This window comes from Amblyraja radiata, chromosome 8 (genome assembly GCF_010909765.2).
Source record: "Amblyraja radiata isolate CabotCenter1 chromosome 8, sAmbRad1.1.pri, whole genome shotgun sequence".
Classification (NCBI taxonomy): Eukaryota; Metazoa; Chordata; class Chondrichthyes; order Rajiformes; family Rajidae; genus Amblyraja; species Amblyraja radiata.
Window position 1 is genome coordinate 7,181,228 of NC_045963.1, and position 17,693 is coordinate 7,198,920.

Here is a 17,693-nt window from a genome sequence, read left to right on the forward strand (position 1 = left end):
CTGCCTCTTTGTAGGGTACGTCGAACAATCCTTGTTCGAGGCATACCGTGGCCCTATCCCCGACCTCTACCTCCGCTACATTGACGACTGCATTGGTGCTACCTCCTGCACCCATGCAGAACTCACTGACTTCATCCATTTCACCACTAACTTCCATCCGACACTCAAGTTCACCTGGACCATTTCCGACATCTCCCTACTGTTTCTACACCTCACTATCTCCATCGAAGGTAACAGACTACTGACCGACATCTACTACAAACCCACTGACTCCCATGGATATCTGGACTACACTTCTTCCCACCCTGCTTCCTGTAAGGACTCGATCCCCTACTCCCAATTCCTCCGTCTACGCCGCATCTGCACCCAGGATGAGGTGTTCCAAAACAGGGCATCGGAGATGTTCTCTTTCTTTAGGGAACAGGGGTTCCCCTCTTCGACTATAGATGAGGCTTTCACCAGGGTCTCTTCTATATCCCATAGCTCCCTCTCACTCCCCATCCCCCCCCAGTCGTAGCAAGGACAGTCCCCCTTGTCCTCACCATCCACCCTACCAGCCGTCACATACAACAGATAATCCTCCGACATTTTCGCCACCTCCAACGGGATCCCACCACTGGCCACATCTTCCCATCTCCTCCCCTTTCGGCTTTCCGCAGAGATCGCTCCCTCCGTAACTCCCTGGTCAATTTGTCCCTTCCCACCCAAACCACCCCCTCCCCTGGCACTTTCCCTAGCAACCGCAGGAAATGCTACACTTGTCGCTTTACCTACCCCCTTGACCCCATCCAAGGACCTAAGCAGTCTTTGCAGGTGGCAGAGGTTCACCTGCACTTCCTCCAACCTCATCTATTCCAACCGCTGCTCTAGGTGTCAGCTGCTCTACATCGGTGAGACCAAGCGTAGGCTTGGCGATCGCTTCGCCCAACACCTCCGCTCAGTTCGCAATAACCAACCTGATCTCCCAGTGGCTCAGCACTTCAACTCCCCCTCCCATTCCGAATCCGACCTTTCTGTCCTTGGCCTCCTCCATGGGCAGAGTGAGTCCCACCACAAATTGGAGGAGCAGCACCTCATATTTCGCTTGGGTAGTTTACACCCCAGTGGTATGAACATTGACCTCCAATTTCAGGTAGTCCTTGCTTTCTTCCTCTTTCCCCTCCCCTTCCCAGCTCTCCCACAACCCACTGTCTCCGCCTCTTCCTTTCTTCTTCCCGTCCCCCCCACCCCACCCCCACATCAGCCTGAAGAAGGGTCTCGACCTGAAACGTCGCTTATTTCCTTCGCTCCATAGATGCTGCCTCACCCGCTGAGTTTCTCCAGCATTTTTGTCTACATGGGAATCTAAAATGCCTTTACATAGTTAAACTAGGGGACAACCAGGGGTGCAGTGCTGCCACTCCAACTTGGGCACCACTGTAAAAAAAGACAAAAAAACGGGGGATTTTAACTAGTGAGTGAGTGTGGTCAGTGTAAGCGGATTAAAAGAGGGGGAATGGGAAGACCTATCACTACTGATGAGTCTTCCCTGTAGGAGGTGGGGGGGGAGCACTAGGACCCAGCAGAGCCAGACCACGTGCCGTCTGCATGGTGAAGGTTGTGGGCCTGGTGCTGAGCCTGGATCTCTGGTGAGGTGATGGCTCTGGCCCGCTGGTGGCCGGTGGAGAGGCGAGGGTCGGTGGAGTTGTTGGTGGAGGCCCCTGTGTAGAGATACGGGTCGGCAAGAGCAGCAGCGGTGTCTGTGGAGACAGCGAAGGTGACAAGAGATAACGACGGTGGCCCAGCCCCGGGGAGGTGATGAGAGATGGCAGTTTCGGTGGTCCGGGTCTGGGTTTGGCCGAGAAGGTGGCGAGGGTCGGAGAGGCAGTGGATGTTCTTGCTGCTCCTCATGTTGGCCATCTCGGCCTCGTGGTGGTCGGGCAGGCAGCGCTGCGGTCCAGCGATGGAGCTCCGGGCCTGCGGGCGGGTGGTCAAGTCAAGGAGTGTCGGTGGAGTGTGTGAGTGTGGGTGAGTGGGACCGGGTGTGCGTGAATGAGTGGGTGTGAGTGAGTGTGTGGGGGTGTGTGTGTGTGTGTGTCTGATTGTGTGTGTGTGTGAGGGCCCAGAGCTGTGGGAGAGTCAGGGCAAGTTGGTGACGGGCCGCCACCTCTGTAAAAAGACATGATTACTATCTTTGTCTTAACTTGTTTGATATTTATATTTCATCATAATTAGTGAGTGCAACCATGCAGTATTTTGTCATATTATTAAATTCAGTATTATATGTTTTATGGTACTAGCTATTCACTGGGATGTAGTGATAGGCTATAATCTTGTTTGACCCTCTTGGGAGACTAGCTTCCCCCCCCCCCCCCCCCCCCCCCCCCCCCCCCCAAGCAAAACCTGAAGTGACGCCCCTGTTTGACAGCCCCGACACCTAAACATTTAGCACTGCAACACTGGGGACAACAAAAACTACGATGTGTAGGTAGCAGCATATAATCGGGGTTATCAAGTGGGCACCACCCTTCACTGGTGTTTCTTTAAGTCAGGCCCACGACACCTCAGGAATGCTCAACAGTTAATTCTGGGGTTCCCGAACCACACCCTTCAATAGCTGCTCTCACCATCGACACTACCGGTATGTAGCTAAGCAGCTAATTCTGTAAATATCTACTAAGTAAAATAAACTACAGGCGATTGATTCAACACTCAAACAAATGCTAAATACCCATGCCTGTCTCATGCTTATCCTGACCCTCCATCAAACAATGGTGGAGCACCAGGAATATCAAAACAGGAAGGAATACACTTACCATACGTTATACATTTCCTTTCTGCCCCTAACTGACACTGTTTCTTCTCCACCAAATCCATCCACTGAAAATGTTGTGCATCTTTTTAAGATGGGCTGAAGGGAAAAGCCTGGGAACGAGAGGCCAGTGAGCCTTATATCTGTGATTGGAAAATTACTAGAGAGCATTCTGAGGGATAAGATATCCATGCACTTAGAAGCACGTGCTGATTAGGGATTTAGAATATTGTGTTCAGTTTTGGCCACCATCTTATAGGAAAGATGTTGTCAAGTTGGAAAGGTGCAGAGAAGATTGACGAGGATGTTGCCAGGGTCGGGTAAATGCACTGCCTTTTGCCCCAATCAAAAACCAGAGGATCTAGGTTTAAGGTGAGGGGTGAAAGATTTAATAGGAACCTGAGGGATACCTTTTTTTACACACAAAGAGTTGTAGGTGTATGGAACAAGCTGCTGGATGAGGTAGAGTAAGCAGGTACTATCACAACGTTTAAAAAACATGTATACAGATGCATGGAGAGGATAAGGATATGGGCCAAATGCAGGCAGGTGGGACTAGTGTAGATAGGGCATGTTGGTCAGTATGGACAAGTTGGGCTGAAGAACTTGTTTGCATGCTTCTCCCAACAGGCTGTACCTTGCCATCTCTTTATTTGCTACTCTGCCTCTTGCTCAGCCAATTGCAGGGCCGGATTTAGATGAAGAGAGGCCCTAAGCTGTTCCACTTGTGAGGCCCCCTCCGCGTTGGTTTTCAGCACTGGCGGCAAGGCAGCGACCGGACAGCCATGGCGGCCAAATCTCCCACAATTCAAAGCGAGGGAGAAAGTGCCCAGCGCCGACTAGTTGCAGTGCGCATGCGCAGGGCGGCCGATGATGCGCTGGTCGTGGTTGTGCGCATGTGCAGGGGGAGGACGTGCAGGCTGCAGCAATGCGCATGTGCAAGGCGGCCTGCCGTGCCGGCGGATGAGGTGCGAGCAGAGCCCGGCGGCCCAGATACGGATAGCGGGGGGAGATGGAGAGAGAGAGAGATAGAGATGGGGGCCCGCCCAGAGTTGAACGGTAGGTGTCCTGCCTTGGCCGGAGGACCCCTAGATTTTGAGGCCCTAGGCTTCAGCCTATGAAGCCTAGTGGTAAATCCGGCTCTGCGAGGCCCCCCTAGACCTCGAGGCCCTATGCTTAAGCTTGTCTAGCTTATAGGTAAATCTGGCCCTGGCCAATTGGATACTTGCTTCAATCTATTTATTGCCTCCTCACTCAGAAACTCTGAACCAGCAATAAAACAACACTCTTCTACTTTTTAAAAAAGTTGATTTTTCTCCCCTGCAAGATGTCTGCTCTCCCACTCCATGTCGAACTTCTGAAGGTAGAAAAATATCTCTCACTGATTCAGTACTTGGCTTCCCTTTTATTTGCTACTCTGCCAATCGGCCTGCCTCAATCAGCAACATACTTTACGAGCAACAAAACTCTTCTATTTCTCCCAGGCACTGTTTTGTTCATCCTTGACTGTTTTTTGGGCCTGTTTGCTAGCTTTTGTCATTCGTACACCAGAATACCCAAATTTCCCCAACTTAATTTACTTGCAGTTTTGCTCCATTTTGCCCTTTTTGATTTCACGTTAACTTTTCGATCCATTCTAATCATTGCAGAATCTATAATCACACATTGGCCAGAGGGATTAGAATGGGTTGAATGGCCAACTTTTTGCCTTGAAGGACTTAAAGTCAGTTGGATTTTTAGAATCCCATTAGAATTTAGAATATCTTACAATCCATCTTTCTTATTTGAACTTAGAACATATAGCACAAGAACAGGCCCTTCAGCCAACAGTGTCAATGCTTAACATGATACCGATCATCTCTTATCTACCTGCATATAATCCATATCCCTCCATTCCCTGCATATCAATATGTCTATCCGAAAGCCTCCTATTGCCCCTGTTCCACTTAGGCGATTTTTTAGGCGACTACAGGTGACTAGGCTGTCGCCACATGGTCGCCGGGATGTCGCCTGTATGGTCGTGAGTCGCCCAAAGAATCGTAGCGTTTTTCTGATCGCCGCTGGATTTTGAAATGTTCAAAACTTTTCAGCGACAGTTGGCTTGACGCCAATGAGTATAGCTTGACTTCTCCTGACGTAGGTGCTGTCGTTGGTTGTCGCCAGGATAATGTAGCTTGTCGCCATGATGACGTAGGTTGTTGCTGGTGCTGACTTCGGTGAATTCCATTGGCAACTACCTACGTCAACCATTGACAGGTACCAGCGACTGAATTATTGTACCTTGTTGTAGTTTGTCGCAGGTGGACGTAGGTTGTCGTAGGTGTGGTCGTAGGTGGACGTCGTAATGGATCGCCAGTTGTCGGTAGCTTTCCGTAGCTTGACATCGACTAGGTGGTAGGTTGTTGTAGACATTGATGCAGGGGGTCCAATCGCTGGTTTTTCAGCAACCTGCTACGACTATGACAGTCACCGGCAATCGCCGAAAAAATCGCCTAAGAGGTACAGGCCCATTAATGCACCTGCCATAACTGCCTCAACCACCAACTCCGGCACTGCGATCCACGAACTTGCCACCTTCTGTGTAAATATAAATACTTGCCCTGCACATTTCTTTTAAACTTTGCCCCTCTTGTCTTAAATGTATGATCTTAAAACTATTTTTATGCTCTACCCATATCGCCTTAGTGAACAAACTCTCCAGTATGTCCTCTCCAAATGCCACCGTGACCTCTCTATCTCAACGGAAACCTGGAACGCTGCCAATCGTGTCCTCGCAATCACATTTGCTCAATGGCCACAACATCTTTGTCCGAAGCACCAATCCAGGCTCCACGTTCATTTGTTTTCCCACGATACCCACATGGAAGCTTGATGAGGCCAGTGCTGTAGAAGTATATCTGGATTTCATCACGGCATTCCACAAGGTCCCGCATAGTACGCTGGCCTAAAAGGTTAGAGTGCATGGGATCTGAGGAGAGATAGCTGAATTATTAGCAATTTGGGTTCATGGTCTCGGGGTTCGGTGTTGGGGCCCATGGCTGTTTGTCATCTATATCAATGATTTGGATGAGAACATACGTGGCGTGATTAGCAAGTATGCAGATGACACAAACGTGGGTGGTATAGTAGATCGTGAAGAAGGGCGTCAAAAATTGCAGCAGGATCGTGATTGGCTGGCGAGGTGGACTGAAGAATGGTTGATGGAATTTAATACAGAGAAATATTATACAGTGATGTGTTTTGGGAAGACTGAATGGGCAAGACCCACACAGTGAATGGTAGGTTTCTGGGGAGTGTTGTAGAGCAGAGGGATCTAGGTGTGCCGGGGCATAATTCCTTAAAGGTGGAGTCGCCGGGAGATGGTCAAACGTGGCCAAAAAGGCTTTCAGCACATTGGCCTTCATCAACCAGAGCATTGAGTATAGAAGTTTGAAGGTCATGTCGCAGTATATAGGATGTTGGTTAGATGTAGAGTAGTTTGTTCAGTTTTAGGTACCCTATTATAGGAAATATGTTGTCACGCTAGAAAGGGTGTAGAGAAGATTTACAAGGATGTTGCCAGGAGTCGAGGGCCTGAGCTACAGGGAGAGCTTGAGCAGGCTAGGACTTTATTTCTTGGGGATGAGGGGTGTACAAAATCATGAGAGGAATAAATCAGGTAAGCGCATCGAGTCTCTTGCCCAGACTTGGGGAATCTAGAACCAGAGGACATAGGTTTAAGGTGAGGGAAGAAAGATTTAATAGGAGCCTGAGGGGTAACCTTTTTACACAAAGGGTGGTAGGTGTCTGGAACGAGTTGCTGGAGGAGGTACTTGAGGCAGGTAATATCACAACATTTAGTAAATACTAGACTAAGTGGGACCCGTTGGGTCCCAGCATCATACGGGAGGGCTGGTCACCAACGCAATATTCCACCTCTCCACCAATTCCAATATTGCTTGCCAGTGGGGGGGCTGTCTGTTGCGCTAGTATGGGTGTTGTGGGCCGAAGGTACTGGTTTCCAGAGGGTTAGTATAGACATTGTGGGCCGAATGGATTCTTGGGCTGGCATCAAACTGTTGCAACGATTTTAAAGCCAAGCCAAGGCAAACAATTGGGCTGCAGCCACCTGACAACCAAAATTCATTTTGTGAACACAAACCTTTTTTAAAAAGGCGAGGCAAACAATTGGGCTGCAGCCACCTGACAACCAAAATTCATTTTGTGACCACAAACTTTTTAAAAAGGCGTGGCAAACAATTGGGCTGCAGCCACCTGACAACCAAAATTCATTTTGTGAACACAAATTTGTTAAAAAGGCGAGGCAAACAATTGGGCAGCAGCCCTGGAATGGACGTGCGTTCAGTGTTATTCGCAGCTCAGAGAGCCGTGATACTCTCGCTTCCTGGGTCTGGCAGAGACTGAGTGAGGGACTACACTTCCAGGTTTTATAGTCCCTCCCCCCTGCCGCCAGCGGGGGCAGCAGAGAGAATGGCAATTTTTAAAAAAACATTAATATATCTCTGATTTTTCATCGATGGGAAAAATCCTCCGGTCCCGGAAGGCGGAGGGGTGGCTCTGAGTGAGGTGGCCAGAAATGATGGCCGTAGCTGGCGGTGATCTCTCGGAAATCGCAGCACAGTGGGCCAAAAGCGGTCAAGATCAGACTTTTAGTAATATAGATTTAGACAGGTACATGGATGGGTTTAGAAGGGTATGGGCCAAACCCAGGCAGGTGGAGCTAGTGGAGATGGGACATGTTGGTCGGTGTGGGAAAGTTGGGCCAAAGTGTCTATTTCCACTCTCTTTGACTCTGACTCTTCAGCCCATCAGTATCACCATATTCTTTCACCCTCCCTGCTTCTCCTTCTTAGAGACTCACTGGTACTATCCGCCTCGTTTCCACCACTCGTTCCAGTTTCTGACTTATTTTTCTGGTTCACATATCCCCGCCTCTCTAGTTTAAACCTTCCCTGGTAGTACTAGTGAACCTCCCTGCAAGGATATTGGTCTCCTTCCATTTCAGATGCAACACGTCCCTCTCCTACAGGTCACCTCTGCTCCAGAAGAGATCCCAATTATCCAATAATCTGAAACTGCCCACTGCACCAACTTCAGAGCTATGCATTCATCTATCCTATTCGTACTGCCCTCAAACACAGAAACATAGAAAAATATTGGTGCAGGAGTAGGCCCTTCGAGCCAGCACTGCCATTCAATATGACCATGGCTGTTCATCTAAAATCAGTACCCTGTTTCTGCTTTCCCCCCATATCTCTTGATTCCTTTAGCCCTAAGAGCTAAATCTAACTCTCTTTCCATCCAGTGAATTGGCCTCCACTGCCTTCTGTGGTAGAGAATTCCACAGATTCACAATTCTGGGTGAATAACTTTTTTCTCATCTCAGTCCCAACCCCTTATTCTTAAACTGTGACTCCTGGTTCTGGACTCCCCCAGCATCGGATACATTTATCTTGCTTCTAGCCTGTCCAGTCCCTTAATAATTTTATGTCTCTAAAGGATCCCCTCTCATCCTTCTCTTCACCTTCTTCTTGCGTATGGTGTGCACAGCCTAAAGTTGTAGGACAACTTGTTCTATTTGATCTTATTTGATTGTGCACGCCAGATTGATTGCATTAGTTGAAACAGGGCGGACCACGTGAAGGTTGCAATCACCCTCCCGCTCATCTTTCTAAATTCCAGCGAATACAAGTCGACGCATTCTTTCATCATATGTCAGTCCCGCCATCCTGGGAATTAACCTGTTGAACCTACGCTGCACTCCCTCAATAGCAATAATGTCCTTCCTCAAATTAGGAGACCAAAATTGCACACAATACTCCAGGTTGCGGTCTCACCAGGGCCCTGGACAACTGCAGTAGGACCTCCTTGCTCCTAAACTCAAATCCTTTCGCAATGAAGGCCAACATACCATTAGCTTACTTCACTGCCTGCTGTACCTGCATGCTTACTTTCAGTGACTGATGTACAAGCACACCCAGGTCTCGTTGCACCTCCCCTTCCCTAATCTGACACCATTCCGATAATAATCTGTGTTCCTGTTCTTGCCACCAAAGTGGATAACCTCATATTTACCTCCATTATACTGCATCTGCCATGCATCTGCCCACTCACACAACCTATCCAAGTCATCCTGCAGCCTCATTGCATCCTCATCACAGCTCGCACTGCCACCCAGCTTTGTGTCATCTGCAAACATGGAGATGTCACATTTAATTCCCTTGTCTAAAGCATTAATATACGCTGTAAATAACTGGGGTCCCAGCACAGAGCCTTGCGGCACTCCACTAGGCACTGCCTGCCATTCTGAAAAGGACCCGTTAATTCCTACTCTTTGCTTCCTATCTGCCAACCAGTTCTCTATCCATGTCAATATCCTACCCCTAATACCATGTGCTCTAATTTTGCACACTAATCTCTTGTGTGGGACCTTGTCAAAGGCTTTTTGAAAGTCCAGATACACCACATCCACTGGCTCTCCCTTATTCATTCTAGTTGTCACATCCTCAAAAAATTCCAAAAGCTTAGTCAAGCATGAATTCCCCTTCATAAATCCATCCTGTCACTGCTTTCCAAATGCACTGCTATAACATCTTTAACAATCGACTCTAGAAACTTCCCCACTACTGATGTAAGACTAACTGGTCTATAATTCCCTGTTTTCTCTCTTTCCCCCCTTCTTAAAAAGTGGGGTTACACTGGCTGCCCTCCAGTCCACAAGAACTGATCCAAAGTCGAGCGAACATTGGAAAATTATCACCAATGCATCCATGATTTCTAGAGCCATCTCCTTGAGTACTCTGGGATGCAGACCATCAGGCCCTGGGGATTTATCTGCCTTCAGTCCCAACATTTGACCTAACACCATTTGCTGACTAATGTGGATTCCCTTCAGTTTCTCCCTCCCACTAGATCCTCAGTCCCCCAGTATTTCTGGAAGATTGTTTGTGTCTTCCTTAGTGAAGACAGAACCAAAGTACTCGTTTAACTGTTCTGCCATATCTTTGTTTCCCATTATAAATTCACCTGTCTCTGATAGTGACCTATATTTGTCTTCACTAATCTTTTCCTTTTTACATATCCAAAGAAGCTTTTAGTTTTTATATTCCCTGCAAGCTTTCTTTCATGCTTTTTTCCCCCCTCTTTATTAACCCCTTTGAGTTCTAAATTTCTCCCAGTCCTCTGATTTGCTGCTTCCTCTGGCCAATTTATATGCCTCTTCCTTGAATTTAACACTATCCTTGATTTCCCTTGTCAGCCGTGGTTGAGCCGCCTTCCCCGTTTTATTTTTTCGCCAGACAGGGATGAACAATTTATGGAGTTCATCCATGCGGTCTTTAAATCTTTGCAATTGCATCTCCATTGTCAACTAAGTATAGCTAGACTGAGTGGGACCCGTTGGGTCCCTGTCACACGGGAGGCCTAGTCCCCCAACGCAACCCGTTCCCCAATGCAATATTCCACCACTCACCCGTTCCCCCAATGCAACCCGTCCCCCCAACGCAATATTGCACCACTCACGCATAGCCCCCAACTGCGCAGGTGCGGCTCATTTCCCCTCATCCCCCAGCAGTCCCTCACCCTCCATCTTCTTTCCCCTCTCCTCCTGCCCTCCCTCAATCTCTCCATCACCCCTCCCTCTCCTTTCTCCTTTCTCCTACCCTCTTCCCAGTCACTCCCTCCCTCCCTCCATAACTCCTCTCCCCTCCCTACCTCCCTCCTATCCCTCTATCCCCCCCCACTCCTCGCCTCCCCCTATCCCCCCCCCACTATCCCTCCTGACTCTCCCACTGCCCTCCTCTCCCCCTATTCCCCACTTCCTGCCTCCCCCACTCCCCCATCCTCTTCCTCTATTCCCCCTCATCCCCCACTCTCCTCACCTCCCCCACTTTCCCCCTCACCCTCCCTACCCCTTCCTCTCCCTTAATCCCCTCACTCTCCCTCCTCACCCCCCCCAGGATCTTTTCCCTCTCCTCCTCCCCTCCCCCAATCCTTCCCTGACCTCTCCTTTCCCCTACCCTCAGTCACTCCCTCCCTCCCTCCATCCATAAAAAGCAGCATCTGCGCATTCAATTCATCCACCCTATTTTGAATACTCCTCGCATTAATGCACATAGCTTTCAGGTTTTCAAAAAGTCGTAACCACTGCCCAGTCCGTCATCGGTTCTGACCTCCCCACCATCGAGGGGATCTATCGCAGTCGCTGCCTCAAAAAGGCTGCCAGCATCATCAAGGACCCACACCATCCTGGCCACACACTCATCTCTCCGCTGCCATCGGGTAGAAGGTACAGGAGCCTGAAATCTGCAACATCCAGGTTCAGGAACAGCTACTTCCCCACAGCCATCAGACTATTAAACACTTCAAACAAACTCTGAACTATAACAACCTATTGCACTTTATCTGTTTACTGATGTGTGAGTGTGTGTGTATATATATATTCTATGGTATATGGACACACTGATCTGATCTGTGTGACTACAATATCCTGTTGTCTGCAGCAATGCAAGAATTTCATTATCCTGTCTGGGACACATGACAATAAACTCTCTTGACTTGACTCTTGACTTAATCATCCCCCTCCCCAGACAGTATTCAAAGAAGCATACCTGTTATCGAGGGGTATGGCCCTGGGGGATTCCTGCACTATCTGTCTATCCACCCATCTACTTTCTGTCTGTATCTGGCAGTCTTTTGGTAATCTTTGCCAATTAAAATGTTTTTGTTTACATTTCAGATGATTAACTTAACTTTAAACTCCACAGCTGTCACGCTTGCATTGCAATGTGATCTCTACATTATTAGCCTGGCATTTTATAAATGTGTCACCACTGTATTGTTCATTCAGTTGTGGCTCTCTTTATAAACTGGGGATTGAAAAAAACCTCATTGTTCTTGTGGTTTCTCCAGGATGTTGTATGGTTAGGAGATCCTTGTTCTTTGTGCCATTGGAATCTTTTACGGGGTATTTCAGCCATTGATTTTAAATTGTTTTTTAAAGATGTATTTAGCATATTTCATACTTGAACTATCGATAATTAAAGTATTATGTAAGAATACTCATTTCTCTCATTTTTTCAGGGAGGAATTGGACATTGATCTGAAGGATATTTACTATAAAATCCGATGTGTGTTGATGCCAATGCCCTCACTTGGATTTAATAGACAGGTCGTGAGAGACAACCCTGACTTTTGGGGCCCACTAGCTGTGGTCCTTTTCTTTTCAATGATCTCACTATACGGTCAATTTCGAGTAAGTATATTGGAGATGAATCAGTGGATAAGATTGATGCAAATTTTACTTAAAAGATGCAATGTGGATTCACAAATAATGCCGTCCATAGTATACGGATACAGGATAAAGGGTATATCGTTTAGTGCAAGATAAAGTCCAGTAACGCAGTGATATTTGGGAGGGTTTAAACTAGATGAGCAGAGGGACAGAATCAATGTACTAGTGAGGCAAATGGGAAGCTAGAAGTATAGGGAGCGAGGAAAGATGTGTTGGATAAATTGCATTTATATCAATGTAAGAGAGCTGACGGGGAAGGTGCATGACCACGGAGCATAGTTATGTACTCACAACTGGGACATTTTAGCTATTAGTGATGCAGTGGGGTGGGCAGTCAAAAAGGGTGAGACATGGTTCTGGCAGATGAGATTAAGGAGAATCGAAAGAAATGTTATAACTCGATAGTAAGTGTTTTGTAGCTTGGTAGTAAGAATGATACAGGAATGGATTCTGAGAGATAAGATATATGTGCATTTGGAAAGTGGGGGGTTGATGAGGGATGGTCCACATGGTTTTGTGTGGGTGATGGTGTCTCATGGATTTGATTGAATATTTTGAAGAAGTAACCACAATGGGAGAGGGCAGTGCTGTAGACATAGTCTATGTGGATCTCAGCAAGGCCTTCGGTGAGCATCCCATGGTTAATTGCTGTGGAAGGTTCGATTGCATGGAGTCCACAGAGAGCACAAACCTTAACTGAATTCAGTTTGTCTCATGTGGGGAATCAGGGTGCTGGGCCCATTGCTGTTTGTCATCTATATTGTTGATTTGTACGAGAATGTACAAAGCAGGATGAGTAAATTTGCTGGTGGCACTAAAATAAGTGGTCCATACTGAATGAAGATGGTTTGTTCAGAACAATAGTGGGATATTGATCAACTCGACAAGTGTGCCAAGAAATGGCAAATTAAGTTTAATTCGGAGAAGTGTGAGGTGGTGCGTTTTGGGAAGTCAAACCTCGGGGGGTTGGGGGTGGGGGGGGGGGGGGGGGTAGAACTCTCACAGTGAACGATAGGTCCCTGGGGAGTGTTGTCGTGTAGAATGACCCAGGAGTACAAGTACATAGTTCATGTTGCATCACATGTAGATGGGGTGGTGGGAAAGGCTTTTACATGCTGGTCTTCCTCAGTCAGGAAATTGAGTATAGAAGTTAGGTGTTATGTTACAGTGAGTCTGCACTTATTTTCAGCTTTGGTCACACTGGAATATGTTTTGAGCTGGAAAGAGTGCAGAGAAGATTTACTAGGATGTTGCCAGCACTAGAGGGACTGAACTCTCGGGAGAGGTGGGGCAGGCTAGAACTTTATTCCTTGGAACGCAGATGACTGAGGGGTTATATTATCAAGCTGTATAAGATCATGAATGGAATTGTTGGGATGAATGCAGTCTTTTCCCCAGGGTAAGGGAATCGAGAACTGGAAGGTTTATGGTGCAAGGATGAAGATTTAATAGAAACTGAACGGGCAACATTTTTACACAGAGGGTGATCAGTATGTGGAAATGATCTGCCACAGGAAATAGGTGATGCAGGTACAATAACATGATTTTAAAGATATTTGGACAGATACATGTATCTGGAAGATTCAGAGATTGGAGCCAAGGATGGGGAAAGAGGATTAGCTGTGACTGGGTGTCTTGGTCGGCATCTACGGTTTGGGCAATAGGGCCTGTTTCCATTCTCTTAATCTAAGCTCCCCAAGTGGAATCCTTAGAACTTGCCATTCCTATATCATTGCCTGTCCAAACCTCAGATGAAGGACCCTTGCAGCAGTATCTTCATCCCACAAACTGCAGTGGTTTTAGATGAAGGCCAGTGTCATCTTTCTAAGCAAGAAGAGCTCGGCAATAAATATCATTCTTGCAGTGATGCTCATATTTCCCAGAATTAATGAAAAGAAGGACCTGCATTTTTCATTACACCCGAGCTGCACTTTGGTGTTAACTAGAATCTTGATACTACCTATTAAAAAAAATATTACTTTTCAGTTGTATGGATCATTTTGAGCTAAATTGTGTCATTGTGACATGGAACAAAATTGTTTCTTTGCATTCATGGTCCAAGAAAGTTAAATTACTTGTAGAATTTAAAAAATTGTCTTGGACTAAACATTAATGTATTATTTGCAGGTTGTTTCATGGATTATAACAATTTGGATATTTGGATCGCTAACCATCTTCTTACTAGCTCGGGTTCTTGGTGGTGAGGTAGGAATGCTGACTTTGTTAAGTCTAGAAAATAGTTGTACTGGTCCGGTGTTGTCAGTGCATCATGTGAAGCTGGCTATCTTATTTTACAGGTTGCATACGGTCAGGTTCTTGGAGTCATTGGATATTCGCTACTCCCACTGATTGCGATTGTTCCAGTCCTTTTGGTTGTTCGATCTTTTGAGCTTTTAGCTACAGTTATAAAGGTGTGTATCTTCCATGAAAATGTTGGCCATGATGCAGAAAATAACAGATTGTTGTGCAAAATCTTAACCCAAAATCTGAGATCTTCAGTGAACTGGCCATGTGTGGCATTGTACAAAGTTAGTACCTGCCCGTGGCAGAGCTGTACAGCACAGAAACTGTTACTTCAGCCCACCTTCTTCTTGCGTTTGAGGCAGCAGAAATCTGCAGCTGGGTGAAGCCATCCGGTTTGACATCCGTAGGTCCCCCCCTAAAAAGGGCACATGGCTCCAAGCGGCAGTGCTGCTGCTGTCTCTGTTTGTTGTCGTTCGCCTGACTGAGGTCAGTTGACAGACCATGGGGATGTTGACCAAGTTAGCATATTGGACTAGGCCCATTTGCCTGCATTTGACCCTTCCAATCTATATGTGGGGCGGGGGGGGGGGGGGGGGGGGGGGGCACGGATTCCCTCGATAACAAAAACACACATGCTGATAAAACACTTTCTTTTATACCCATTGCATCCCCAAGTGAACATAAATATGAACTATATTGTTGTAAAGCCATTAATATGCATTAATAAAGACATCATAATGTTTATATACTGAAAAAGACAGGATATTAGTTAACAAATGACTTCCATTAACTGTACTAAGCAGAAAGTCATAAACAGTCATAGACTGCAGCTGTGTAAATATATATTTATATATTAAAGCAGCATACAGAAAGAAGTCACTTGGTTCGGGTGTCTGAATCTGATGGGTACATTTATACAAACAGGATTAGTTCCCCAGAATGATGCTTTGGATAATATTTGAAATGGAACCCGAGGCTGATCTTAAATAAAACAATGCGGATAGAAAAATCAGTAGATACTGAGGACTGGGTGGTGTTATTTGTGGATCAGAACTGCTGCGATTCACACAATGTGAGTGAGGCCCTGGTGTGATTTAATGGGACTGTGGATAGTAAAGAGGCACAAGATGAGCCCTGCCTATAAAATGTGAATATTAAATATTTGACAGTCAACTATATCACTTTTATCCATCTGTGCAACACATTTAAAAATATTTAAGGTTTTGTCAAGGGGGACAAATAATAGCCTGACAAATAATAAAGCTATTCAAATTTTAAAAAATCTGAATTGACTCATTTGACGAAGCAGTTCTTCTCCATTGAAATCAGAGACAGTTGTGCGTAATGTAGCAGTTGAGAATCTGCACAAACATTTGTCCACAGTCCAGCTTAGACAATGATGTACATGCAGAATATCAACAGTGAGGAGGAATTACCATAACATTCAGTTCCACGGGAAGTCCAGTACATTCAGAGCAGCAGCAAATTGTTTGCCGTTCTAGAGCATTTACAACTTGTGTGATAGAAAGAATTTGAAACGACCAGACTACTTTAAAATCTATCCTGTTCAAGACCTAGAGGGAAGGACATTTGCCACCCTTACTTGGTGTGACCTGTATGTGACTCCGAACCAACAGGTGAAGAACTAGAATGTGAATCACTTTCCATACAACATCCAGCCTGGGCAAAATATGTCCATATCATCCTGTGGTTAGGTAATGTTCCTCTTTGATTCTGTAATTATCATTCTTCATGTTGGTTGCGACTCCTACATATTTTCCTTAATCCCCATTGACTTCAATTTTCTAATGAAGTTTTGATGTTGCGCTCAATAAAATAGTCTAAATGACAGACACCTGCACCATTTTAGCCATGCTTGGACTAAGGCTGCAATGAATATACCCACCAATGATTTGGGAGAAAACTAGTGGGCAGAAGTTGAGACTTGTCTTGCTTTTTGTAGACAAAAGTACTGAAGCACTCTCTACAGCATTAATGACTTGTATGGGAGTAGTACTTAAGGGAATTATTTTCTTCAGAACATTCTCAGAAAGTGCACTTGGTGCTGTTTGTGGAAACTTCTGTTAGAATATTGCATATTCCCTTGCTTGGATATTGTGTTGAAGGTTAATGCTCCTTGACCAATCTTGTTTTACAGCTGTTTGGTGTATTCTGGGCTGCTTACAGTGCTGCATCCCTGCTGGTTGGAGAAGAATTTAAAACAAAGAAACCTCTTCTTATCTATCCAATCTTTCTCCTGTACATCTATTTTTTGTCCTTGTATACCGGTGTCTGATATTCAAGAGATTTGACTTTCGGTAAGGACTGTTGCAAGGACATTGCGAGGAAAAAGTGCTATGCACTCTACATGATGAAGAAAATTAATTTCATCCTCTTCAGCAAATGTTATTTTGGGGTCCAAAAGCATAGTTCTAAGGTTTAAACACTTCCTAGTGTTCAGCATACATTTATATTTAATTAATGTTTTAAAACTTTTGGTTTGTGTGGAAATGACTTGTAAAGGTGAAGGCTGCGACCAGTTTTACATGGAATGGAGAACGGACAGTGCTAAATACCTGTGCTGAAACGTCAAGAATGAAATAGCCAAGGAAAAGCATTTCTGCCAAATTTGATTCGGAAACATCCTGAAGAAAAATTTAAAGTTAAGGCATTGTTATTTTGAAATCAATGTACTTTTTAAAATGTGCAGTTTTATGAGATTATAATAAGTGAAATTGATTCTGTAGATACCTTTATGTAATGCAATCTTGTAAACAGATTTATTCTGAGCATTTAAAAACTTTGTGTAGATGAGTTCAAATTTTCTTTAAGTTGGGTGCATTTGCTTGGATTATTTTTAGCTGCTCTGTTGTATACAAAACCTATAACATAAGCATTTGTAAAATAAACTGCCAATAATGGTTCAATGGATATTTATTGTCATATATGCAATTAAACATTACAGAGTGAAATTGATTTTGCATAGAATGCTGGTGCCACCTGTTTGATGCCATTTCGTCAAATTCAGCGTCTGCCCAGCGTACCCATGGTGTTCTCTGCCGCTGCTCCATCTCTGTGGGTCGCGTCCGGTCTATGCACTGTGGAGGTACTGCACTCCCTTCTGCAGCTGGTCCACATACCGGTCCTCCGTCCGACACCTTCCACTCTGGGTGGTCGGGCCAGGTCTCTAGGTGGGTTTCCAGTCTGCGACAATCAATCCCGTCCTCCATCCGCGGCAGTCAAGTGTCCGGTCTGCGGCGTGCGAGGCGTGCCTACCAGCTGGGCCCTCAATCCATGGCGGGTGGGTTGGGCCTACTGGGTGGGTCCTCCAGGTGAGGCAGAGGTTCACTTGTACCTCCTCCAACC

At 45.9% G+C, this 17,693-nt stretch overlaps 1 protein-coding gene across 1 annotated transcript in view; it reads left to right on the forward strand.

Moving 5' to 3' along the window:
• yipf4 (Yip1 domain family member 4) overlaps nt 1-17,260 on the forward strand; it is a 37,317-nt gene extending 20,057 nt beyond the window's left edge. Inside the window, exons 3-6 of the mRNA XM_033025119.1 lie at nt 11,873-12,044; nt 14,211-14,288; nt 14,381-14,494; nt 16,486-17,260. Of these exons, the coding sequence (XP_032881010.1) occupies nt 11,873-12,044; nt 14,211-14,288; nt 14,381-14,494; nt 16,486-16,623 (502 nt within the window). The 3' untranslated portion in view covers nt 16,624-17,260. The remainder of the gene's footprint in view (nt 1-11,872; nt 12,045-14,210; nt 14,289-14,380; nt 14,495-16,485) is intronic.
• Nucleotides 17,261-17,693: the final 433 nt, after the last annotated feature.